Source organism: Ursus arctos, unplaced genomic scaffold (assembly GCF_023065955.2).
Source record: "Ursus arctos isolate Adak ecotype North America unplaced genomic scaffold, UrsArc2.0 scaffold_14, whole genome shotgun sequence".
Taxonomy (NCBI): Eukaryota; Metazoa; Chordata; class Mammalia; order Carnivora; family Ursidae; genus Ursus; species Ursus arctos.
This window is the reverse complement of record NW_026622808.1, coordinates 43,592,351-43,619,557: the sequence shown is the minus strand read 5'-3', so window position 1 is coordinate 43,619,557 and position 27,207 is coordinate 43,592,351. Positions and strand designations below refer to the sequence as shown.

General features: G+C 48.4%; 1 protein-coding gene across 7 annotated transcripts in view; it reads right to left on the bottom strand.

The window, feature by feature from the left end:
* Nucleotides 1-27,207, bottom strand: part of PTPRG (protein tyrosine phosphatase receptor type G) — a 681,996-nt gene that overhangs the window by 57,375 nt on the left and 597,414 nt on the right. For 3 of the 7 annotated variants that reach the window (XM_026501151.4, XM_048226674.2, XM_057311860.1), the window contains exons 13-14: nucleotides 24,628-24,760; nucleotides 12,301-12,387 (exon numbers count right to left, since the gene is read on the bottom strand). In XM_026501151.4, coding sequence (XP_026356936.2) covers nucleotides 12,301-12,387; nucleotides 24,628-24,760 — 220 coding nt within the window. The remainder of the gene's footprint in view (nucleotides 1-12,300; nucleotides 12,388-24,627; nucleotides 24,761-27,207) is intronic. The other 4 variants (XM_026501155.4, XM_057311861.1, XM_026501152.4 and 1 more) reach the window with 3 other exon arrangements.

The following is a 27,207-nucleotide window of genomic DNA, read 5'->3' as shown; positions in this document are numbered from 1 at the left end:
TCAAAACCCGAGGCCCTGGCCACACAACATCGGAAATAAGAACCTGACGCTCGCAGGTGTCCGCTGCCTGTTTTCTGCGGTATTTTACCTGGACTTCAGGCAAAGCAGGGAGCAAACACTGGTCATCATAGGACAGGCAGTGCACAGAAAAGCCATCAGCAGCTCACTCAGCCTCTGCCTACTGATGCTGGCTGGCCCTCGGCTTTCCAGCATCCACGTCACTGCTCATTGCGGCCCTAATGAGCTGCCGGAAGCACAGGCTGAATATTTAATGAGGCTGCTCAGCGTGAATGGCTATTGTGACCAGAGAAGGGTCCCTGTTCATCTGGCGGAGGGCCTTCACAATAGCTGGCCCTACTGCTGGGTCTTTTAGCCAAGCAGGCGGCATCCTTCTGGTGCTCGGTGTCCCTGGGATCCAGCCTGCTCCTCTGACGCCTCACACCAAGCCCCGATTACACACACTCCAGCCTTGCTCTTCCTGGGGGCTGCATTCCAACCGCTAGAGTCAGTCAACTTTTCTTCAGAGTTGTCTTTAATCGTTTAATCCAAAGTATCCTGGATGATTCTGCTGGGCACGGCATTTTTCTTTAAGCAGTGCCTGTTTCCAGACGGAAAGAAGCTCTAACCGATTGTACATTTGGGCACTGTTCTAGAAAGCAATCTGGACTGCTGCTCCATGCCATTAGGGGGTTCTGAACATAAGTCACTCCTACTCGGCACATGTCTTGCAGGACTGCTCTTGCAGAGGGCTGAAAATGATTTTTTTCCTCCTATGAACTGCCTGGCATTGGTAACATAAATAATAAAGCAAGTTTTCATCACTCATCGTTAGCTGCCTTTACCTAAATCTCGAAAGAACGTCCGTCAGTCCGACTTAAGCCACATGGATATGAAATGCACACAATGTTTTAGGGCTCTGATAATAACCGGATCTTCTACTGAATGTGAAGATGATGGAAATCCATGTGAAAAACACACACACATGATTTTCTTGTCTGAGGGAGTAGTTGCTTTCTGTTTCTAAATCAGTCATCAAGTTTGCTAATCTTGGATTCTTCTCTCCCTCAAATTGGCAGAGATTTCCAGAAAGTAGCATTCAAGTTAAAACACAGGTGACGGACTCCACAAATGAAGTAAAACCTTAACTGCCGAGTGTCGTAGCTAGGCAAAACCTGCTTTTGTTGAAATACTGGACCATTCAAGAACTTACTAACCCAAAGAAATGCGAACACTGAAACAAATGACATGCAACTCATCAGGTCAGACTTGAACTGGAAACACACACACACACCCCCCCGACAAGTAAGTCTCCTGTTATAAGACATAATTACTATACCCGTTAAATTTCTAATATATAAAACTACTAGTACAAAGAATTGCTATTGGCCAAGGTACTGTTCAAGTCAGGAGACTCAAAGGATAAACCATATTGTCGATTCTTTTTCTGGAAGAAGGCAGGCAGACTGTTCACTGTTACATGTGGAGCTAACGGCTCTGCATTCTCTTTGGGGGAAAAAAAAAAAAGGCGGTGTGTACCGAAGCACATCGCACCCCAGTGCCCCATGTGCTGCTGTTTGTAATGGATTTTCCCCGGAGCAAAATAACCCTGCGATTGTCAGAGAAAAGCACACCACTGCGGATGAAGGTCAGAAATCTGGGAGACACGGCTCTCCACATCTGCACCTTGGTGCATGTCCTACCTACTTTCCTCCCACGCGAGGACTCAGGTGGGCAACGACCTACAGAACTTTGGGGAAATACCTTCCCTTAGAATAAAGGTTTCAGTGGACTCAGCAACCACTGATTCAGCACCCGCCGCTCACAGAGCCTGCAGATAATGCCTTCTCTCTGCAATTGCCTGGAAGCTTCAAAGCCACTTCCTTAAGCCCAGAGAAGCATTCGAATTCCATACATAATACATGACGTCAGCAGAAAAATTAGGAAATACAAACGAACGAAAGGGAAAAGCAATCAATTAAAGTTACTCCAAATCCTCTGCCTAGTGATCATTACTATTAATATTTGGGGGGGCATATCCTTCCACACTTTTCCGCTTTTATTATTGTCCCTCGATCACGGGCGACGAGGGGGCCAGGGCGGTCTGACCAACAAGACAGACGAGGCGCCTCTGTTCTCATGGTGGAGATCTCCAACAGACAAGTCAACAAGCGATTTCGAATGCTCAAGGGCTATGAAGAAAGTAAGGCAGGCTGAGGTGCCCCTGGAGCGGAGACCGCCTGAAGAGGAGCAGCCCCGGGCAGGTGTCGCGGAGCAGCGCCCTGGGCAGGTCAAGCAGCTCGTTCAAGAGCAGAGTGAGCCTGCATGTTGTAGGAACTGAAAGGAAGCGTGAGGTGACAGCAGGGAAGGGCAGCAGGAGGAAAGGGTGGAGGGGTGGCCAAGAGCCAGATCATGGCAGCTCCAAGGCCATGACCTTCACTGGTATCTACGGGAGATGGGAAGCCGACCAAGGGCTTTCATCAGTGGAGAGGCACAGCCGGACTCGTCTCCTTCAAAACACTCATTCTGGCTGCTGTGTGATGAGCATGGGGATAGGGCAGCAAAAATGGAGCAAGGAGGTCCATCAGGGGCTACTGTGGTCTTCTCACGCACACACAGACAGGCTGTTTTCTTTTGTGTTTAACAAAGTCAAATCCTACTGTACCTAGCTCCCTTACAACACATAGGAACTGACGTACCCATTCATGCTGGCTCCCCCCCATTTTATGGATGTGTCACATGATTAGCTATTTAGCCCTTTAATCACTAATTACTGGAGGTCTGCTTTTTATTTTTTAAAAGATTTTATTTAATCATTTGAGAGAGAGGAGAGAAAAAGAGAAAAAAAGAAAGAGCACAAACAGGGGGAGGGGCAGAGGGAGAGGGAGAAGCAGACTCCTCACTGAGCAGGGAGCCTGACGCGGGGCTTGATCCCAGGACCCTGAGACCATGACCTGAGCTGAAGGCAGACGCTTACCCGACTGAGCCACTCGGGCGCCCCTGCAGGTCTGTGTGAGTGAGGGACTGACCCTGGTACTAGTTTGGTGTCCACTTTTCACTACCATTGACCATACTGAGGTGAACCCTTCTGTGTGCAAATTAGACATTGTGGGTTTAATACCTAAGAAAAGCAGCTGGTCCAGGGTCAATGTCACATGACATTGGGTCTGAACGAACTCCTTTCAGAGAAGTCCCACGAGAGGCTGTTTTTGGCCTTCAGCAATGCCCAGGGATAAACAAGTAAAGGCAGGGATTTTGAAAACGAGGGAAAAGAAACACAAGTTTTCATGCCTCTAAATGTTTCCACTGTGATGTGTTCAAAGAGGCAGGACTGTCTCTCATTTTGAGCTCAGGAGAATGGAGACAGAATTTCTGAAAATGCTCAACGGGTCACTGTGCATACAATTTCAAATGTCTGTCTAGGTCCGATTCTCTTTCAACTAAGTTACTCTAAAAATGCCTCCTTGAATGAAACAGATTCTGGATCATAAAGGGCCATTTTCTAAAATTGTTTCTTCACAATGAACATTTGTTTAGGCAAATACCTTAAAAAGAGAAGGAAAACAATAAAGTGGACCACATTTGGAAAGAAAAATACATTTACAAGTTTAAGTACCAATTACAGTCTGCTGGATCCCCACCATACACTTTATGTTCTTCTTCCCTTTCCCCCTTTTTTCCTTCCCTTCCCTGTTGTCCCCTGAACCCACCAATATGTCACCCTTAAGGAACGGAGAACAGATAAATTTTTTCCAGTGACCCTGACTGGCTTAGTAATGATCCAAATTAGGGAACTTTTGCTTCCCGTCATCTACCTTTGCCACATGGATTCTGTGGACATTCTGAGTGTCCCAATTTAGGTACAGCTCCATTTTGGAGGGTCCTGAAGTCAGTCTCTCTCTCTCTCTCTCTCTCTCTCTCTCTCACACACACACACACACACACACACACACGTCAGTAAGGTTTCAGTCGAGTGGTGGTTATCAACGAGCAGTACCTACGTTATCTCTTTGGTCTGGGGACTACGCTGGATGAATCCCACTCCTCATGATTCTAGCTGAGCAGTCCCAGGGTAGGGGAACGGGCCTGTGTCATCTGGAAAAATCCCCCCAAGGATGCTGGTGTGTGCGGCGTCTGGTTAAGCAGCACAGTGACACAGGGAAAGTGGCTCCAGAGAGTCTTCAGTACTCTAAGAAAGCCACTGAAGAAATAAAACAGTCTCAGATGGCACGTGCCATAAAAGTGACCATAAAAGTAAGCATCTAGAATTTACAGGGTCCCAGATGGGCTAAAAAACTGTAGTTGAGAATTCAAGGATGTTAACATAATCCTCTCAAATACAGAAAAAAATAAACTGCATCTCACATACTTAAATAAGAATTTGAAAGGTCTTCTGCTCTGCTTCTGTTGGAACCTAGGTTCTCGGAGAGAGGATGGCATTTCCTGAAGCTCGAGCACTGTGTTCTGCCGCCCGCGTCGGACAAGTGTCTTCTCAGCTCACAGATTTCTCAAGTGAAAGTTTTTCTCCTAAAACGACCCTTTCAGCCACCTTTGTGGACTGCTCTGCTTATCTGCCAGCCAATTAAATTGTACTTTCTGTCACGGAATTGGATTTGTATTTACTTATTAAGTAGCTCATGGATATTCTGACGTCCTTATCCCAAGTGTCCGCCACTTGAACAAAACCGAAAAACACTGAGTTAGACGGGTCCCTCAAACTCATCCCCATGAAGAAATAACAAGATAGAGTTACGTCAAACATTCAATGAATGCTTCTAGATAGGAGCAAGAAAGACACCCCAGTGGCCATGAGGTAATTTTTCCTCAGTTCCAGCTCAAGGGGTACGGGGACCAGAATGCAAACACGTGCTGGTCCCAGAGTTGGCTGCACTCCTTACGTGCCTCTCATAGAAAAACCGCCTCTCTGCACTGAACGACAGTCTACCGTTTAAACGTATACATTTTTCATAGAACACAGCTCCTAAGTCCAAGCCACGTGTTTCTCGTGCTTGACCGAAGATGGCCAACCTGTTAGACACCCATCCATCTCACGAAAAGTTCTAGTATAACACAATGCAAACATGCTTTCTGCATCACTCTCCATTCATTCATCCATTTTTAGAAAACTAATGTGGGCTCTTAAATGTTAAGACTTCTAGGAAAGGCCTGACTGGAAGTCAAGAGGATAATGGGTGATACCCTCTCTAGTAGCTCATCAAATTGATATGGATTCTGGCGAGCAGCTCCCTCGGTCTCCAGCCCAACCCCACGATCTGTGGTCCAGGCCCGTGCATGGATGGATTGGCCTAGCCTGTAAAACGCCCGTGGGCACAGTAAGCGGACAGTCATGAACATCTGGTCTTGGACTAAAATTTCTAAAAATAACTTCTCATTCCTTTAGGTAAGGGAGAGATTTTGAAGAGAGAAGCTTTTTCAAAAACCAAGGATTCTATGCCTGAGAGGAAGCACAGCGCATGTCATCAGGATGGTAAACATCGACCGGTATCAGCAAGCCATCAATGGTGCTTCTCCGAGCTCCCCCTACAGCACACATACTCCCAGCACCGGCAGGCCCCGGTGTTTAACTGGTTCTCTTGAGGGAGAGAGAGAGAGACAGACAGACAGACACACAAACACACTCCCCGACCGAAATACTTCATCAATAATTACTCAAGTTACAGAGACTTATTTAAATAAAATGCAGCAAATGAGGAAGATGAGGAAGAAACCTCTAGACTTGCCATTCTCCCTCCCCATCTCCTTCCAGGAATCAGACACACCCAGAATGACCAAAGTTCTACAAGGAGACTTTCCTTTATGTTGCTTCAGTTTTTTTTCCCCCAAATACTTGCATAGATAACATTTGCTATCTTCATTCTTACTTACATCTCCTTCTGCCCCTCTGACAAGACTCTGGGAATAACTGAGGTGATGGAGACTTTTCAAAAGCAAACTGCTAATCTTGAGTCCAGAAAGACTGAATATTGGAAAGGTCTAGAATGCCACTTAGCACCACCGTATATCGAAAAGGGTCCTCAAAAGGCAGCATCTCCAGCCCTGTTTACAGGACCAGAGGTTTCTGAGACGTACAGACATCTGGGTCAAAACGTACATCCTTTTGACAAGTGATGAGAGGTCCTATTGTTCTCATTCCGGGTCGCTGGCTTATTACCCCACTGCCGTCCACATCACCACAGCTGGGGCCCACGCAAGAGCAGATCACAGCACCACTGCTAGAGTCCCACCCAAACCTGGGATGACAAAACAACCAAACGATGTGTAGGGATCAGAAGCCCGGTCACTATCTTCCAATTAAGCTCAACGGTTTTATAATCGTATCAGGGTGCAAGGAGTTTGTCAGCAGTGTGCAGCTCAAAATGCTAACTGCAGACCAGAGCGGGCAGTTGGCTGAGCTGCTGGTGCATATTAATTAAGCAATCTTAACTGATTTATATACGCCCTCATTTAAATTTACAGTGCCATGCCTGCTAATAATCCCATTTATTTTCATGCTGTTGAGTACAGAAATCACATTAATATTTACTTTTGTGAACGGATCTGTTGTAGTAAACCACGTATGAATAAGAACCACTGATAAATAGGAAGTTGAGAACATTCACATGCCTTTAAGGAAGATGACTGAGAGCTGTGTGAAAAAGATGTGGATTGATTTATTAGAGCAAAATGTTTCTAGAAATTGAAACAACAAAGACAACAATAGAAGGAAAAGCCTGTGGGCGTTGTTAGGCTTTTCCTCAAAGAGGAGTGCCTGCTTGAAATAACTCAGGGGTCCCACTTGGAAAAGAGCCCACTCTAAGTTCTGAGTTGAGATTTTTTTCAGATGCAACCACTCACTGTTCAGCTTCCTTCACTGTATGTGAAATGATTCTGTTTGTACAACTCAGTTTATACTTGTATTATCTTTCCAGGAAGGAATCTTCTAGAAAGAAGAATTCAGAATTGCACTGCTCATTTTCATAGTCTCCAAACCTTGTAAAAGGCACATGTGATCTGACAAATATCAAAGTACTCTTGGGAATAATCAAATGACATATTTCACATCAGGGCAATTCTGGAAATCCTGGCACATATGGTTGTCATACCTTGGATAAATACAGCCTGTCAGATGTGAGGAGGAGATGAAGGGAAGAAGGAAAGAGGAAAAGGGAAACCAAACCACGAAGATGGATGAGGTGTGAGAGAGGATACGTGTATTAAACAAGGAGAAAAGGTTTCAAAATATTTTGGATCTCACATGGTCAGGAGAGATGGCCCATTCGACTCTTGTTACAGCTGCAAGTGACAAAAATCTGATTTCTGCAGCGAGAATTTCACTGGAGGATACAAAGTGCCTGCAATTAGCATCTAAGGAATGCGGGAGGAAATTAAATTATGTACACTTAAGTGGTTTCAGCACAATACACTTGCATGCTAAATATTAAGTTTGCCAAGCAATCCTCGGAGAGTCCTAGGAATGACTAAAATACTGCTGATGCTTTCCAGGAGATAAGACAGCAGAGGTCATTTCATAAACCACATTTTGATCGAACGAGATCACCTGAACAGGGCAGATTTTACGTCGTGGCTGGCTGTAAGCAGCTGAGCTCTAGACAGCACTTCCCACTCCTCCGAGCTCTTACCCAGGAAAGAAGGCTTCAAGTTGGGGGCTTTGAGGTAGCTGTCCCACAGTTAGAATGCCGGCCTGGAATGTTCTGAGTTCTGGACTGAGGCTTAGGGGACTCTTCACTTCCTCAGATGGAGTCGGTTAATGGGGACATGATGGTCCAACTCCTTTTGGGCAGGAGGTGGGAAATGAAAACTCACATTTTATTCACTGCACATGATTCAACATCTGTGACATGTTCTCGTAAACCCTTTTTGCAGACTATTTCATTAACAGTCCGTCAGACTTCAGCTGGAAGAGTGTTATTTTAAGCATCTAGTGAGGTATGACACGTCTTTTCACTAAACACCCCTACGGCAGTACTTTTTAAATACCTGGGACCATCTCGGAAAGAGAAAAGTTGATTCAGACATCACACTATCAACCAGGTCAAATTCCAAACTATCTAAGAATTTAACATTAAAATTTGAAACCATGAAAGTACTAAAATAAGTCATCTCAGAATGGAGAAAGACTTCCTAATAAGGACTCAAAATCTGGAAACCAAAAAAGAAAAGTTTATGGATAAACGTGATTCTATGAGGTCGAAGAAAGAGCAGGAATATAGTTCGCAGACAAACCACAGATTAAAAAAAAAAAAATTTTTTTTCCTAAAGATTTTATTTATTTATTCGACAGAGATAGAGACAGCCAGCGAGAGAGGGAACACAAGCAGGGGGAGTGGGAGAGGAAGAAGCAGGCTCATAGCGGAGGAGCCTGATGTGGGGCTCGATCCCATAATGCCGGGATCACGCCCTGAGCCGAAGGCAGACGCTTAACCGCTGTGCCACCCAGGCGCCCCGGAAAAAAATGTCTGCACCCCTTATTGCCGACCGTAATCTCTCTCAATTAGAAAAAGGCCAACCAGTGCAAAGGAAAAACGAGCAAAAGACCAACAGTTTAGAGCAAAAGAAACCCAAAGGACACAAACATGAAAGATGCCCTGCCTCACTCATGATAAGAGAAAACACATTCCAACTCTACTAACACACCACTGTTCTCCACCCATGAGGTCGGAAAAATCACCCCCATTTGACAACACACCGTGCTGGGGAAGGCGTAGGGAAAGGGGCTCACGTGTTGCCAACAGAAGCCGCCCGAGGTACAGGCACCGGGGAGGGCAATTTGGCGCCATCCGTCAAAATTACAGATGCCTGTCGCTCCTGACACAGCCCGTCTCCTGACTCTACCCTAAGACAGACTTCTCCACTTGCGCAACGACATCACGGTATTCACCTTGGTATTGCTTATAATAACAGAAGACTAGGAACAACCAAAATGACAGCCGTGCAGGAGTGGGGAAATAAATCCGGACAACTATACGAAGGAACAGTGTCTTCTGTAAAAATAGAATGAGGAAACCACAGATGCAGCGAAAAATCAAGTTGAGCGAAACAAGTGAGGTGCAGCATGGTGTACGCAGTGTCGTGCTGGGTGAGAGATGGGGGGACAGAGGTCCCTACTTGCTTACACACCCCGCCCCCAGTGTCTGGAGGAAGAGATAGCAAACCCGCAGTGGTGGTTACCCGTTTGTGAGGTCAGGAGTCAGGTGGGCAGGTGACCAGATGGACGTATGCAGATCAGATGGAGGGGCATACAGAATATTAAGCTCTTTGGTTTTCAACTGTGTTAAGTGTTACCTATTCAAAATTTATTTATTTTTATTTTTTTAAAAGATTTTATTTATTTGACAGAGAGAGACAGCCAGCGAGAGAGGGAACACAGCAGGGGGAGTGGGAGAGGAAGAAGCAGGCTCCCAGCGGTGGAGCCGGATGTGGGGCTCGATCCCAGAACGCTGGGATCACGCCCTGAGCCGAAGGCAGACGCCCAACGACTGAGCCACCCAGGTGCTCCACCTATTCAAAATTTAAATCAACTACTTTTTTTAATTAAATACTTGGGTCTGATTTTTTTTTTTTCTTCTTTGTTCTGGGGGGATAATCAGCTGTCACTTTCTGCAGCCACTGTCCTGCTGTCCCGGGTTCTGTCCGCCCTCAGACAGGCCTCCTCCTCCCCCCACCGTGGGTGGGGACTGTTCAAGGCAAGTGAGGTCAGACCACATGGGCAAATGGATATTACCCTGGGGTTTATGTGCATAGACTTTGCAACTGTTTGGAGGGTTGCTATTTGGGCAGCTTTTTGGGCTCTTCTGATTCCCTGCCACATTTTGGATGGGATGCAGACCAGGAGAGGAAATGAGAGTGGATAAAAAGAGGCCGAGGCAGGAGATGAGAGGCTGACGGCCCTGCTTCCCTGATGGATATGCAGCCTGGTAGAGGAGGGAGGGGGCCCTGTTCTCTGGGAGGCTTTTTATAGAGCAGCAGAGGACAGAACTGGGTCAGGAGGCTGCTGCCAACGCTCCTGGGATAAAGAAGGAGGGAGGAGAGGGGAGAGGGGGCTGGTGGTCTTCAGCACACACAGCCTCGGAGGAAGGAGGAACTGTAGGCTCTGGGAGAACAGAGTATGGCAGGGCAGCCAGCGGAAGGAACAGGGTAGATCTGAGCCCCCTGAGGACAGGATCTCTATCTGGTCCACTCTTCATCATGGATTGATTAGCGGAGCCCACCAAGCAGTGAGGAGAAGGGGCACTTCTCAGGACTCAGACTACCATGGTCTGTCCCAACTCAGCCACCCGAGCAGGGGAGCCCAGACAAGGAACTTCTCCGAGTCTCTGTCTCCCCATCCTCTGGATGTGGGAATGTATCACATACACTAAACACTTCACAGGCATCACCTATTTGCTCTTCACAACAACCCCATGGAAGAGAACTGTCATTGGACCTACTCTTGGATGATGACATCAAGGCTCAGAGGGCTGTGTTCAGTTGCTTAAGGTCACACAGCCGGGAAGGGGCAGAGCCACCATGAGGACCTGTCTCTCCCTGAGCCAAGGGCTGTCTGCTTTGCTCCTACATTATCAACGAAGTAAAATAAGGGCTCATAATCAGGTGGATTCTAGAAACACTTGTGCTTCCCAAGGTGGAGCTCAACTTCTAGATCTAAATGAAAGTCACTGTGCCCCCCCCAAGCTTCCGGCACTAAAATACATCTAGAATAAGCCCGCTCCCACACGGCAGGAGGAACATAAGTTAGATTAACCACAGGCCACCTGGCTACGGCATCACGTCTGCAGGGAGCGTAGACCTCAGAGGGGCACCATCTGTGCCGTGTCCGTGAGGTGACCCACTTTTTAACGTGTTACAGTCAGAAACACATTATACTTATAACAGACTGGGCATGAATATTAAGCATTTACATGATGTCGAAGGTACTCTCTAAGCTTAGAACTTGGAATCTAAAGCTATACAGGGGGGGTTCAATTTCAGTTTTCACCACTGGAGTTTTGGAAACGGATTAGAACATTGCAGACTTCACTAAGTAAAAAGTTCGTAGAAAAAATAATTACATTCCTGGTATCAGCAGTTACCCCTTTTTCCCGACAAGGCCCAAACCGCACCATATCACTTAAGAGACATCATAGAATTTCTCATTCATCTTCCACAATTGCTGTACTCTACCTTCTCAGATCTCATAAACGTACCTGCTTAGAGTCGATGGGTATCTAAAATTCCATCTCAATAACCTGACTTATCCTCAACCAAGGGAGGCCAATCATTCCATGTAAAACTTCTAAGGTAAACAGTATAAATTGGATCATTGAAAGTAATAACAAATTACTCACAACCCAATATTAGTGAATTATCCTAATTGGCAATATTAAAATATTAATTACCAGATTAATATTAAGTAGAGTTTGCCCAGAAAAGCCTTATAAAAATATTATCAAAAGGCTCATGTACGGTGATTAAGATTGCATCATCAGGACTTCTAAAGGTTTACTGTAAATCATTCCAGGACAATTTTTCCCCAGTATTCAAGCTATCTAGAATGTGTATGCTTTCATTTTTAAAAAATTTCACTCTTATGGGAAAACACATGCTTTTCCCCCACTTGCTCACTTTTCTCTTCCTTTCCTACTGTTCTTCCTCAGTTTATTTATACATTGAGGTTTCTTTCTTTCGTTCTTCCTTTTTTTTTTTTTTTTTAAAGATTTTATCTATTTGACAGAGAGAGAGACAGTCAGCGAGAGGGAACACAGGCAGGGGGAGTGGGAGAGGAAGAAGCAGGCTCCCAGCAGAGGAGCCCGATGTGGGACTCGATCCCAGGACCCTGGGATCACGCCCTGAGCTGAAGGCAGATGCTTAGCGACTGAGCCACCCAGGCGCCCCTATACATTGAGGTTTCTAAAAGGTATTTTTCACTTGTAAGGTTAAATGCATGCTTTTTTTTTTTTTTTAAGCTCTGAAACATGCAAACATCTGAAATTTTGGAAAGATTAATGGATGCAACAAACACACCAACACAGAACATTCCAGTATGTCCCCTTCTAGAAACAAAAGCGCCCCCCAAAACCGCCAAATAAAGCAAAGCAAGCACACACGGGACATACCTTCGTTGCTACCAGCTACCCGCAAGCTGTGCTGGGATTTGCATTTCTTACTTCCGGGAGTTGGGGTAAGACAGGTAAGTTGCAGCAGTGTGCTGTCTAGAGGACTTTCATCCCCAGGGCAACAAAACAAAAATCCAGCAAGCCAGGCCCGGCCAAAGAGGCACCCCCCTTACGCCTGACCGCCCCTCACCTGCTCCCCTTCTCTCCTCTCTCCCCAGAAGAAGGCACTTCACGGAAACGTCTGGGAAAGCCCTTGGACTTTATTTTGTTACACCCTCTAAACAGACAAAAAACAAAAGAGAACAGGTATAGAAGACAGTACTTTCAATTGGCCACCAAGAGTTCCACACGAATCCCACCCTCCCACCTAACACAGACATACCCATCATCGGTCCCAATTTGGGGCATCTGCAAAAGAGAAAGCTTACACACAAAGGGGACTGGGTTTTTTCCAGGATTTTTTTGTGCATAGTTAAGAAAGAGGACATGGGAACTTTGTTCTTAAAAGCGTTCGTTATAGGTTAGAAACCCGTATGACTCCTGGTGGTAATGGTAGGTAAGGGTTATCTCCATCCAGTCATGATTGGGTTTTCCCATTCGCATATCTAACCTTCCACCTTTGATGTGATGCTCTGGCAAATGCGACCATTTAAAACACCATTGAAGTCAACAGAACTCAGCAGGAATGTCCTGGGGATCATCTGAACCTCCCCTCCGTCGCAAATGTATGTGAATGTGGTGCCCTTAGACCAATCGGGGTTTTGTCTTTTCCCCACGCATGCCTCTCATCTCCGGACACTTCCCTGATTCACAACCCAGACCCGGGAATTGGTGGGAGAGACACCTCAGAGAAGCAGTCGAGTTACTTCTATGTACGACGTCTGATGTTCAGTTTCCCCTTAACACTTAATGATGGCAGCATCTGAGTCTTGTTTCTAGCTTTTGAGACATACTTTTTTGTCCCACAGAACACTGGAAAAGTCTTTACTTAATTATATTTAATCCCTTAACGATGTAGGCTATAGGATTTCACACTGGAATGATTCCTATTCTTTCCAAACTCTGTTGATAGAACAGCAAAGGCAAACTCGCTTGTAGCAAAGTTTTCTTTCTTTGGAAGCTCCGCTGAACCCGCTCAGAACTCTGAATTCACGTGTGGGATTCCAAAGGACGCTGGAGAGCTTCTGATTGACCTGGTAGTTTTTACTCTGGGATGAATGAACATCTTTGAATTCTCAACTGTTCGGTTACTCTTCTCTTTTAATACCACCTTTCACTTACTTTGATAACTATTAGCCTCTATACTGGGTAAAAGCGATTGGCACAGGAACCGCAATTTGGAGAAGCCGCAAGTTGGGAATATGATTAAAATGCGTGTGTGGGTCAGGGTGGGGGGCAGGGAGCGCGCTGTAATTCAGAACTCCCTGTCTCCCTCTACTGAGTACATTCTGGAACTACAACAACTGTCCTCAAAACATCACCAGCGTACTCGGTGCAGCGATAAACATTAATCTGAAGAAATCACGAGCGTATTGGAGTGTTTTTGCAAATCTTCATAGAAACTTGAAATTTGCAGCTTCCTACAATATTTAGACTTCTTCTCAACCCTTAGCCCTACTCTGAATTCTGCCAGATTCACTCTTTCGGGAATTTTGGAGCGGAGCCGGCTATCTCCGCAGCTTTTCCTCACACACAATCACAGCCGCTTCAAACTACCACCCGTAAACTGACAACACTTCGCGGAGAAGCAAATGCCATAAAACCAATAACTAATATCTTGAATAATGGAGGGGGCCACCTGAGCAAGCCCACAGGACAGACGCAACAGCCCTGGGAGAGAGGACACGTAATCGTGAGCAATGCCAAGACAGGTGCTGGTTAGGTAGCAGACTCAACACAGGAGTTTCCCTTTCCTGAAAAGTCAGTTTGCTTTAAAAACTGCACACATCCATTTCCTCCTTCACAGAAGCAATCCCTCAAGTATCATGGAGGATGTTTAAATGACAACCTTCAGCAGCGAATCTCTCCCTGCTTTTGTCTAATGACTACGTGTTAGCCTGTTCCAAGAGCTTCGACTGGCATCTCAGGGCCAACTCGACAGCAGGGGGCCGGTTACTATAACAACTGACAGTTCTTGTGAATTCTGAAAGGTCCCCGAGTAGCCATTTGGGAAACGGTTATTGAGCAAAAAGTTGCCTGGGATCGGCAGCATTCGCGGTCACGTGACCCGGATCCCCAGCACACAGCTGCAGGGAGAAAGGAGACACAGTGCCCATGCCTCAGGGAACAGCTGGGGACCTCCGAAGGCTCCCCACCCCCACGCCTTTGAGCAGCTCAGAGCACAGACAGCTTAGTACCACCGTGTCGTCAACTCAAGCCCTCCAGGGCAAGCCCTATCTTGGCATCATGCAACACGCTTTAGCTCTACCCATGGCTTGACACGTTGTCAGGATTTGAAGAGTGGAATTGTAAAAATTATTCCTAATGATTAAAAAAAACCTTGAAATATGGCCACAGATACAAGGTTCCAGAAAGGCATGAGGGATATGGGCGGTCACCAGTTTTAAAAGAAAAAGTGATGCCTGGAACACTAGGGGTCCGGTGAGCAGTCTGTGTGCAGAAGAGATAAAGGTGATGGCGCAAAGCTACCACAACGTGTGAGCTAGAAACCTGGATTTTTCTAGACTTGAGTAAAGTATACAAACCTACTTTTTGTTCCCATTCCCTTCTGCACACAAGCCACGTTAAGAGCACGCTGGACAAACCCAGTGCCTTTGTACAGGCCGAATCCCCTAGGAAAGAATCGGATTCTACCCACAAAAGCGGACTTTGTTTTGCAGGGACGAAGGGCAGCTTGAGAGCATCTTCCCTCCGGCAATACTGATCATGCAATGACCGAGGACTTCGCTGTCAGCTCGGACACAGAGCTCTGCCTGGAGCGTGTGTGGCTTTTCTCTGTTCTGTGAAAATCACAGCTCAACCTCCTCTCCTCCAAGGAGCCTTCCCAATGAGCTCGATCTCATTCCCACCCCACCCTGGCAGTGGTCAGAGCCCATTCCAGAACACAGTCTCCCTAAGTCATGACTGCAACTCAGGGGAACCCCAAATGCAGGGGCCAGCCAGGGGGCTGCAGGGAGGGCAGAGACGGACAGGCTGGTTAACTGGTGCCCTTCTCCCCCAAAAGACGTCCTCGTGGTTAACCCAGCCCACTAATATCCCAGGAGAGCACGACAACAATGTTACCACCTCATCCAATTTATCACGAGAACCCAGACAGCTGGGGTTTTAAGTAAAATCTGCCTATTTTCTAAACAATCCAGACGTTTTAAAACAGTTTATCAGCTCAACAAAACAGGTCTGGGACCTGCATTTGGGATTACCTTTCTTTACCTGCTCATCTCCCCCATTAGCCTACAAGCTGCCTGAAGACAGGAACTCGGTCTCCTTGCCTGGCACAAACGAGATGCTTTAAAAACATCTTTGAATGAACAAGCAACTAAGGAAAGAATAAACAGACCAGCCATAAAGGGTCCCAGGTCAACAACACAAAACCCTAGATTTGAATACTTCTAAGACATACCAGCTCTGTGATCCTGGGCAGTCATTCCTGTTCTGGAAGAAGGTGATGCAGTCCTGACCCTTTAGCTACCACCCAGGCCGGCTAGGAGGATTAAATAGAACGTTCGCTTTGTATCAATTCAGTAGTTACTGGTTATTGTGATGAGTGTTTGCCCTTTGCTATCTGTTCACGGTCACATGCACGGGAGAAAGCACTCAGTGGCATCTGTCTCCGTTGTGACTTCCCTGGGATGGCGGGGGACAAAGACTTAGACTGAATGCAGTCGTCGGGGAGTAAAGTTGGAAGTGCTGGCTGCTAGAGCAGATGCGTGGAGAGCCTGTGCCTGGGCTCACAGCAGCTCTGTCACTGCCGCTTCTGTGGGAACCCAGGAGGGATCCGTGTTCCACGGGGGACACATGCTCAGCCACTCCTTGAGCAGGAAGAGGGGTATCACCACATGCCCATATTCGACATTCACATGTATGTTTTCTGGAGCTTTCACTGTACCAACATACTCCCCCTGCCCCCAAATTTGGGGTTTGCATCCCCTCCAATTTATTACACTGTCTCCCACTGAACATCCAGGGAAGCAAAAAAAAAAAAAAAAAAAAAAAAAAAAAAAAGGCAGTATACACAAAACTCACTTGTTTTGGTGAATCGCATTCTTAATGAGGAGATGCCAGCACATGGCTAAATTTCTCCAAGTGTAAAGGTGGGAGTAAGAGAGACCTTTTTTCTCTCTGCCAAGGAGGGGAAATTGGTGTTGACTGATCTGCCACAGAATTTACAGATGGCTCAGTCATGTGCTGAGGGGGGACATAAATTTCTCATTTCAGATCGTGAAACCCTTCCAATACCGAACTAACACACCTGGGTCAGATGTTACAATAACCACTCAGAGTTTCCCACTTTCTGCTCCAGAGTCCATGTAATTAACTCAGCCCTATCTGAAACTGAGAATTAAAGCTGCTCGGGGGATGGGGGTGGGGAGCGCCTGGGTCGCTCAGTTGGTTAAGCATCTGCCTTCGGTTCAGGTCATGATCTCAGGGTCCTGGGATTGAGTCCCACATTGGGCTCCCTGCTCAGTGGGGAGCCTGCTTCTCCCTCTGCCTGCTGCTCCCCCTGCTTGTGCTCTTTCTGTGTCAAATAAATAAATAAAATCTTAAAAAAAAAAAAAAGCTGCTCTGTTTCTGGAAAGTTCTTCAAGCCAGGATTATGGTCACTAAGATGCTCAATTTGTCATGAAGGTACTATAGCACTGATTAGCTGGAATAAGACATAATATACAGGTTATCTGATTCAGCATCAAAACTTAAACCCCTGAAATTATAGTTGGCCCTGCAGAGTTTTCTTCCGCATGATTTTGGCAAATGCAAACCATAGAATTTTTTTAAACAAACGTGCTATCAAAACAGGCCGTGAAGGGAAGTAAATGCCTCCAGACATGCTACTCCTCATTTAGGCAAAATAAGGTAAAGATTAAGAAAGTGGCTGGGTTCAAATTCAGCATCCACCAAAGATTAACATGTGATGCGGGCATGTCCCCTGATTTCCCCAAGCCTTGTTTTCTGATCTGCAAAATGCAGTAATTCCTAGGATCTGAATGCTGATTAGGCGACAATGTCATCTGCTAAGCACACACGCAGTATGGTGAAGATTCCAGAAAAGATTCTTGGCTACAAAGGCCTTAAGATAAACGAAGTCATTTTAGGTGTGAAATTTTACTCAGAAAAAAAGAGCTACCTTCAAAGCAATGTTCCTCCAGATTCCAGGAAAAATTTTTTTAAATGACTTGTCAATACTCCCAATTCTCAGTGGACGCTGCTGTCCTGCTCGCACTAGCTAAACTACGCTTCAGAACAAGTTAATACACAAGCTGATGCCCAGGCAGTGACTGGGCCGCCCGCACGAGCTCCTTGCCAGCCTCGACCTCAAGTTATGCTAATCAGAAAGAAACCTTCCAGAATCTTCCTCTTCTTTCTGAGTGGCAGCAGCTGTGTGGCTCCCGGTCTTTTCAGGAACGTCAGCACATGGGTGCCATGTAAACAGCTTGTCTTGGTAAGACGGGATCTGGAGCTCTTGGAATGCATTTTCTGACTGGTAGTAATTCAAAAGGTGCATTTTGTTTTCATCCTGAGTGGTAAGGCCAGGATGGCGCACTTCGAAAACCATTCGATTTATGGCCTCTCCCTCATCTCTATAGACTCTTACAGCTCTGAACTGTCGCAGGGTTGAGATGGATTACAATATCTAAACAGCACACACAGGGCACTCTTTGCAAAAGATACAAACCGGGACTATGGATTTTTCATTGATTTTATCTTTTTAGCTGCCCTACCACCCCGACCCTTGCTCCAAAACATTCTGCATGTATTTCCGGCTAGCTTCATGGTAACTTCTGCATGGTTAGGATTTCGGTCCCTGCAGCCCCTCAAAGCCGACCTTGCAAGGAGCACTTAAGAACTGTAACCTCCTCCCTGTAACATCTGAGCTCACCGATACTCAAGAAGAAGTTTCTTCCGCAGATCCATTTTGCTGCCTGTAAAGATGCTGCTCAAACAGTCCCCAGTGGGCCTCTACGAATCTTCTAGTCGGGGAATGGGGGGGAAGAGGTCCCTACCGTATTTTCTAGTTTGGGCCAGATGTGAAGTAATGAGACTCCTCTACGGATGGACCTGCAAAGGTGTTCCTTTAAGGAAACCTACTTTTGCTAAATGATGCCAGTGGTCTGCGTTCTTAAGGGTACTTCCAGCCACTCAAGGAATACCTGTGTGCTCTCCACCTTAGCATGTGTCCTTGGGGCCGTGTGACCATCTCTGGCCCACAGTGAGCAAGTGGTACTGAGGGATTCCACTTCTGGGTCGTGCGGTTGAGAACGAAGCGCCTCCTTGATTTTCGACCCCTGCGGCAGCCATTTGGGAGACACGGGTCCCAGAAAGAAGCTGCAGGTGCACGAGGGCTGCCCAGCTCTAGCAGACTCCCCACAGTGACAAAGAAACTTCGTGTGGTGAGGCCACTGCTGGATGTTGGGGTGCGTCTGCAGCAGCTAATGCAGCCCGATCCTCGGTGACTGAGGCTGACCACTGGGCTTCAAAGCGGGGTGGGTGCTGGGTCAGTCATGTCTCTAACCTATTTAGGGATGTTCCTCTGGAATGGCCTCGAGGCCCACTGGGAGCATCGCTGGAACCCATTTCATTAACCTGTCCTTTTTTGGCCCAAAGTGGTTCTTCTCAGTTGGTTCACCTATATTTATGCTATAGTTAGCTCCGAACACGTGACTTTCAGCTATTTCTAGGATAAATACTTGGCACTACTGATGGTCAAAAGAATGAACTCTAGAAGGAACTTCCAAAAGCTATTTTTAAGCAATGTTTGGAGCAAGGACACATGACTGGCAAGTGTGCAGCTATACACGGGTTACATTTCGGGGACAGCGCTCGTTTAGGGCTGTAAATCTGAGGTTATCGAAGAACAAATTTGCAGGCACACCAGGACCCAAAATTAAAATGTGATTTTCCCCTAACGTCAGGGATAACCCAGCGATCACTGCTTACCACCTGCCAGGCCCTGGGATCACCCTTTCCCGTAGCAGACACCTACTCCTCATGGGAGCCCGGCGGGCACATTTCTTCACTGTTTTGCAGCTGGAGAAGCTGAAGGTGGTGAAGTCGGTTTGTCAAAGACCCAGTTTCTCCGTCCTTTTCCCCCCGGCACCTCTCCTAAGGGGCCATTTTTAAAGTTTCTATTTTAATTCCAGGGAGGGAACGGAATGCAGGGTTCTCTGTTTCAGGCGTTCACTACAGGGATCCAACACTTCCGCACGGCGCCCGGTGCTCACCTCGACGCCACACTTCCTGAGGGGCCTTCATACACCGCTTCCCAGTCACTGCCCCCCCGTAAAACTGTCCCACCAGTAACATGCGTGCGACATACCTGTGCTTTACCTATAAAAGAAGTTTTGCTTTTGCTTTACCTCCCAAGTACCCATTCGCACCCCTTTGGGAAGAACTCACCCCTGCTAACGACACTTGCTCTGAAGCCATGGGTAGTGACGGTGGGGCTGGCCCGGGCTGCCCCCTCACCTCTACACAGCACCGCCTTTTTCTCCTCTTGTCTTTCTGTAGCATGGTTCCTGTATGCCTTTCCATCATGCTTGGGGTAAGCTTCATTTCCCTTTAGGCGGCACCCAGGACCTTCAGGATCTGGCTCTTGCTGTCTCCACGGGTCCCTGCTTATGAGCGGCCCGATTCTCTCCAGCCCCTTGCCTGTACACCCTCTTCGCTCGTGTCCAGCTGCTTGCTCTCCAAGCCCCAGCTGGGGCATCAGCCCTCCAAGCAGCTTTCCCCTGATCCTGCCCCTACCTTTGTGCTAGCAAAGCAGCTTGGATTTCATCCTCCAAACATCCTCTATACTCGATTTTATGTACTCGTCTGCCTCCCCCAGGGGGCTGCAAGGACCTTGGGAGAAAGGAGCTTATCCCCCAAATCCCCAGGCCCAGCGTGATGGGTGGCAGGTGCGAAAGAAGCAGCACATGAACAGAGGAAGTTGCACGTGGGTCCCGCACCCAAGCAACAGAAGAAACAGCTTTATCATTTCTTCAACAACACAACACTTGTCGACTGCTGTAGGCACTCTGATAATCCTGCAGCTGGGATGGAACTGGAAGGGGCCCCCAATTTTCCATGCATTCATGGCACCCGAGTCCTCACTAAGAATCCGAGGCTGACCAGGCTGAGCTCAGGTGCCTACCTTGTTTCTTTCCTACTACTCGCACGGGTCATTCTCTGCTATCCAAGTCTGAATTCTCTTTTCTCAGCAGAAATCCCTCTCCTCCTCATTCTAATTTCCCAGCTTTTTTTTTGGAGCTGGTGCTGGCTGCTTCTGTCTGCCTGACACCTGCATTCGGTCACCTTTCTGGGTTTTGAGGGTCCTCTGGGAAAATATCCCTTGTCCAGTTTCAGTGCATGGGGATTGCGATGGCAAAGACCTCACTTCTGGGCTCCAGAGTTAATCGAAGAGCCAGGCCTGACCAAAGTCTTTAATACCTCTGCTCCAGAAGGTTCTAGGGGTGAATCAATGACCTGAGTCTGTCCTAAGAAACACCATCTGGGGGATTTAAATGGAACTGTTATGGAAGAGAAATTCCCTCTCTGCTGGGATGGGAGGATGTAGGTCTGACATGGGCCAGAGGCCACCATGTGGAAACAGAGGGCCGCAGAGAAAAGCCAACACAGGGACAACAGACCCCGGAGACGAAGAGGGAGACAAACACAGGAACACAACACGAGCCCTGCTGTCCTCATTCCATTTCTCCCGTCTAGCTGGGCCTGATGCTCCAAAGTGTTCCGCTCCATGAATCAGCCGATTTTCCCCTCCTTGTGCTTAAGGCACTTTGAAAGAGATTGTTGTAAATTCCAACACAGTGGATGCGATCACTGCACACTGCTTAGTCCAGAGTGGGCCTTCAACAAACATCTGGTCCTTTACCTTCCCTGGTCACAGCTAGCAGGGGAGGCTCACAGGAAGGCGGTGGCACAACAGGCCCACTAATCCCACCTCCGGTTGACTTTGCTGAACGTCGGTCATGCTCAGCTTTCACAGTATGGAGGGGGGAGACCGGCATCTTGGTGCTTCAAAAAGGTTATGGATTCTAGAGTGAAGAAGTCCTATGTTCAAAACCAGGGTCCGTCACTTTCTACAGCACCTCCAGGAGCTTCTAGTCCCTTGTTCTTAAATGGGATAATAGTACCTGTCCTAAGGTTTACTCGGACAATCACAGGAGATGGTGGTACCTGAGCACTTGGCCTGGTGCCCGGCACTTAAAAAGAGACTCAGGAAACATTAGCAAGCATGAACATCCTCGCACAAGGGGACACTGGTGGAGAAAAAGAAATCCGAGAGCTCAGGTTTCATTTCTACTGTTTCACAAATTCATTTGATGGCAGGACTCTCAACACACTCAGGAGCCAGGAGAGCTGCAAAGGGTCAGCCCTCGGTTGCAGAAATGGCCTCCACAGTGAGCTGTTTGAACCCCCAGGTGCCTGGCCTGCCCCCAAGGACACAATCCAGAAGGTTCTGATCTGCCTCAATGCTCTACGTATGTCAAGTCTGTCTGGCAATCATCTGTTCTCGCTGTGCCTCAAAAGGCAGAAGAGCACTGAGGTCCTAGCTTCAAAACCACACCGCCAACGGGACATGCACGTCTCTTCTGCACTTAGCGATTTTCTGTGAGCCCCCCAATGCCTCCTCCTTGCACATTAATAAGAAACAAAAAAGTTGGACAGAAATAGTCCTTATCTCCTCTCGGCCGTTCTCCTGCTTAGCCAGCTCATCTGTCCTAATGCTAATTTTAAGCTCCTTCATCTGTAACAGTGTTCCTCCTATTCCCTTCTGCGGGCTGGCAGGAAGAGTCTAGTGAACGCTCGTGTGCACAGGTCACTACGTTCAAACTTCTGGTTACTTTAAATCAAGCTCTGAGTACATACCAACTGGTAGGTATATCTAACCATCATAGATTTTAAACACATCAAGTATTATTCAAGACATTTTCAGACGAACCATGAGAGACTGTGGGCTCTGGGAAACAAACTGAGGGTTTTAGAGGGGAGGGGGTGGGGGGATGGGCTGGCCCGGTGACGGGTAGTAAGGAGGGCGCGTGTTGCACGGAGCACTGGGTGTTACACGCAGACAAGGAAGCACGGGACACTTCATCAAGAACTAATGATGTGCTTGTATGGTGACTAACAACTAAAAACAAAACATTTTCTATTCAAACCGAGTTTTTCAAAAGTATATGCAGTTGTCATTTTCTAATAGGAAAACACATCTCGAATGGAAGGTCTCAAAGTTCTCTTTACTGTTTTCCACAGGCCCTCCCTCTGTGTAGCCTGTAGTGTCAACACCCATGTTCTGGCCGGCCTGGTCTCCACGGACACCGGGCCACACAGCCCTTGCTCCCAGCGAGCTGTCTGGGGGGGCGGGGGGGCGGTGGGGAGGCAGAGGACCAAGCTGGGCCCGTCAGAAACAGTCCTGAGGTTTTTGCTACGACTGCTTAGGGCAGGAACTGGTTCACACCAGGGCTGCTTAGCAACAGTGTCCGGTCTGGGGGCAGCTGCGCACCCTCTCTGCTCCTCCGTGCGGAGGGTCTGCCACTAAAACCACACGCACGCACGCACGCACGGTACTGAGCAGAGCCAAGAGAGGAGTGTGCAGACCTTGTTAGTTCCGTGTGCTCAGCTAAACCCAGGTCAGGCAGCTTCCCATTTTCCAGTGGGCTCCAGACCAGCATTTGTTTGCAAACCACTTTGTTCTAGGGAAGGCACAACAGGGAGGTGACTCACCCCCAAACACCAAGATTTTCATGATCTAGCTGGCCTGCTGTATTCACACAGCTACAGGGGCCATCAGACACCTGGGGAGGCCAGAGATGAACCCTTCCCTATTCCCTGGTTCTACTGAATGGAGAATGGGCCCAGGGACCCACAGCCTTTCTGCCAGCAGATCCCGTCAATCCCACCTTCAAAATATGTCTAAATCCAACCGATTCCTACTGCCTGCACTGCTGCCCCCTCATCACCTCCTCTGGACTCGTCCAGTCCAGCTCCCCTTGCTCTGCTGCTGCCCTATCCTCTTCGGGCTTTTCGCAACACAACAGCTAGGTGAACCAGAAGTCAGATCACAACACACTTCTGTAGCAAACCCTACTTATCTCGGGGTGAAAAGCGATATATGCACAGCAGCCCACGAGGCTGTACAGGACATGACTCCCTGCTACCCCATCTCTTCCTGATCCTCTCTCCTACCCCTCTCCCCAATGCTCACGTGCTCCAGCCACACTGACCTTTTCACTATTCCTGAAACGTGCCGGGCACACTCCTACCTCAGGGCCTTTGCACATGTGGTTTCCTCTGCTTGTCACCTGCCCCCAGTGGAGCCCATCTGACTCCCTCCTGCTTTAGGTCTTTGCTCAAATATCACTTGCCACTTAGGTTGAATATTCCGAGTAGTTAAGGAAGCTCTAAGTCCCAGACGGCCCCTCCCCTTTCCAGATTTAGTTTTCTCCATTACACACTTACCATCACTTTAAGTATCACATATCTTACTTATGGGCTTTGTTTATTGCTGGTCTCCCCCACTAAAAAGTAAGCTCCAGGAGGTAAGACTGCCTGGAACATAATAGGAGTCAAAATTAACTGAGTGAATGGCAAGAAGAAAGCATGGGATGGGGATAGGACACTTGTTCACCATGGAGGAAGCTCGTTCAAGGGCAGAAGCGTCCCACAGTAGTCGGAGAGGTAAAGGTAGCCAGGCCAACCAAGAGGTCCAGCCTGCCTCATTCAGTTAGGCTGCCTCAGAGAATGCAGCTGGAAAACAGAACTTTTAAACAGAAGCTGCAAACAGGCTTCCCAGGAGGAACAGTGAGAACCAGTTCAAGGGCAATGATAATTCAGGGAGGACTTAAAAATCAGCTGTATCTATATTACGTGTATTAAATGCCACATAATGTGCTAAATGTTTCCCTATCATCTGATTTTCAGCAAAAGGCTTTCACAGACATCTTAAAGTCAAGAAGGGTCATTATGCAGACACAACAAAGTGAAACATGGCCCCAGAGAAGGTGGAAATGCTGGGAAAGTTATACACTCATTTTGCAGGTTCAGAAACGAAAGCTTCAGGTGGGAATGGGATTTGAATCCGGCAAGTACCAATGCTGGGGTCTGAACCTGGATGTCCCGGATCCCCAAGCAAAATCTCCTTCGGCACGCCATCTCAGGAGCTCCTCCATCATGGCTCTCGCCTACCAGCTGCTTCCAGATAAAGCAGATCCCCCAGGTGGTGACCCTAGACCCACTCCAGCTGCCTCAGCTTTACGAATGAGAGGCCCCACCCCGGGCAGCCTGCTTACAGCAGGACCTAGCCCCCCCCTCCCCCCTATTAGGTGCAGCCTGGCTTACTCACCTCCAGTAAACTAGCACAGCAATGAGAAGGATGAGGCACACGAAGGTCAAGGCTGATACCACAATCAGAGGGATGATCCACTCCATCCTCCCTGGAGAAGGACGGCTTATCATTCCAGAGGTGTTCTTTTCTGCTGCAAAGAGAAACCGTGGCAGTTAGAGGACAGGGGCCAGTGGAGAGGGGGAGCGGGGGGCCGGAGGAAGACACAGAGCTCCGTCCCAGTTTGGGGTGGTTTCCCGAGGACTGAGCTGCCTGCTCTGGCTGCCCTAGGACAAGAGGGGCCATCGGCGGTGGGCGCCATCTCCCACCGAGTCCCCACCCAAGCGAGGCTTATTCCCTAATTGCCAGGGGGCTGGACGCACAGATACAGGGCAAGATGTTCTCCCAGAGAGCTGCACAGAGAGAGATATCAGCTTCACTCCAAGAACAGTATGACCCGGGGCAGGTTTTGGATACACTGAAGAAATGGGCTCAAGTCTGAATGCAAAAATCACACTTGCGTCTGGAAAGGGACTGGAGCGGTGGGAGGTGGCTGGGAGCTGCTCAGGTTCGCCAGCGCCAAGGCCGGAGGGAGGGCAGGAGGGCTTTTGCTAAGATAACCAGCTGGGACAGCAACGGTTCTATTCCTCGCCTGCTTAGCACCCAGTTCTGTTTGGGGAAAGCACCTCTCCCTAAAAGATAAAGCCGTAGTGGGACAATCATCCAGACGGGGCTCCCAGTCTCCCGGGCAAGGGTGGGGCTGGGCAGGGGACTCCAGGTAGGGCAGCAGCTCTCCCCCCCGGAGTCCCAGCCAGCCACTCAGACTCCATTACAGCACAGTCCACCGGGAGCACCGAGATGCTTCCGCCCAGCAGTTCCCACCCGCCGGACTCCGGAGAGCCTGCGTCTCCAGCTTTCCCTCTTATCCCATTCCTCCCCACCCCCATCCTTCTAAAAGTTCAAAGACAACCGGAGCGAGGAAGCCATGCCTCGCTCTGCTCCCAGCACACGTCCGCCTCTAAAGAGCAGCCAGTCTACAGGTTCACAGGCAAGTCTGAAGCGACCCGGGATTCTCTCTGGTCCGCAGGTACCTCTTACCCAAGCAGCTCTTTCCTCTGGCTCTCGCAGGCCCCGAGGAGCGTCCCAAGTCCCCAGGAGCCTCCGGAAGGAACCTACTCTCCTTTATACCACGCGGAAGATGCCTGGAAATCTCCAGGTGGTGCAGATGAGGCTCCTATGGATGCCGAGCGGGGCTGGGAAGGGCAGGGGTGCTCACGGACAATCATGGGAGGCAGGTGGCGAGAAAGCGAAGGTTAGATGTGAGCGAGGGGAGAAGCCCCGGGAAGAGCCTACAGCTGGCTGCAGGCTGCCTTGCGCTCAGCAAAAACGAGGCCAGCGCTCCGCCAGCCCAGAGTGTCCCTCTGCAGGGCGGCTTCCACACGGGGCTCATCAGACTGGGTTTCCAAGGCGGAGAAGATGGGCTGACCAGGAAGGAAATAATTGGCCCTGGGAGCGGATTTGTAAAGAGGCAAGACTCCTGAGTAATGAAGAAGCGTGTTACAGAGCTTTTCACCGGCTTCTTCCAGCTTCCTTTGATCACCTCTGTTGTTTCACGCACAGTCCGGGCATCCCACGGGGCCAGACGGAGGCCAGCTCACGGGTAAGGAGATAGAGGCAGGCAGGCAGGCACACTCTGATGAGACACCATTAACACAGCACTTCACGGTTTATAAAGTATCTTCCTAACCGTGCCAGCCCATTGCTCCTGACCTCTTGCTCCACAGTTTCTCATTAGATGGCTATTTGCCAAGTCCCTAGTGTGTGCCCGACACGGTGCTAGGGGATGGGGAGGCGGCAGGACGTCAGGCAGAGACAGCCCTGTGCTGGGGGGTGGGAATCACTGGAAGGGAAGAGGCAGACGCTAGAACAAGGAGTTAGGATAGGATGAATGGGATGCCACGGATACAGCCCAAGGGCTACGCACAGCGGGAAGAGCTGTCCTAGCCTAGCGGTTCTGGAGGCGGCTCCTTGACACAGGTACCTGGAGGGTGAAGGGGAGTCAGCCAGGCTGAGTGCAGGGGAAGAAGTGTGTTCTGGACAGAGAGCATGAGAAAGGGGGGACCAAGATGGAGTAGGGGAGGCCACATCTGCCAGGGCCCTGTAAGCTGAAGTAGAAGAGGTTCTAGTCCCAAGAGCGCTGGAAGCTGAGGCTTAAGAGATCAGATGTACAATTCTTCCCCTTGACCTAATGTTTTAATAGCAAAGCTCTAGAAGAAGCAGTTACAAATGAGAATAATCGTGCTGGGCTCCAGCAGGGGGCAGCCCAGCCAGGCAGCTATCCGGCTGATGGCTGGGAAGGGCTGAAGGACTGGAAGGTCCTGTTAATGGAAACTATGGCAGGAGCACTGACATTACGGGCTACATGTCCAGTGAATTCGGTACCCACCCTGCGAGGCATTGGCATACTGGGGGACTCCCAATGTCTTATTTTTCTCCCTGTCTTTTTTTTTTTAAGATTTTATTTATTTATTTGACAGTGAGAGAAAGTGAGAGGGAACACAAGCAAGGGGAATGTGAGAGGGAGAAGCAGACTTCCCGCCG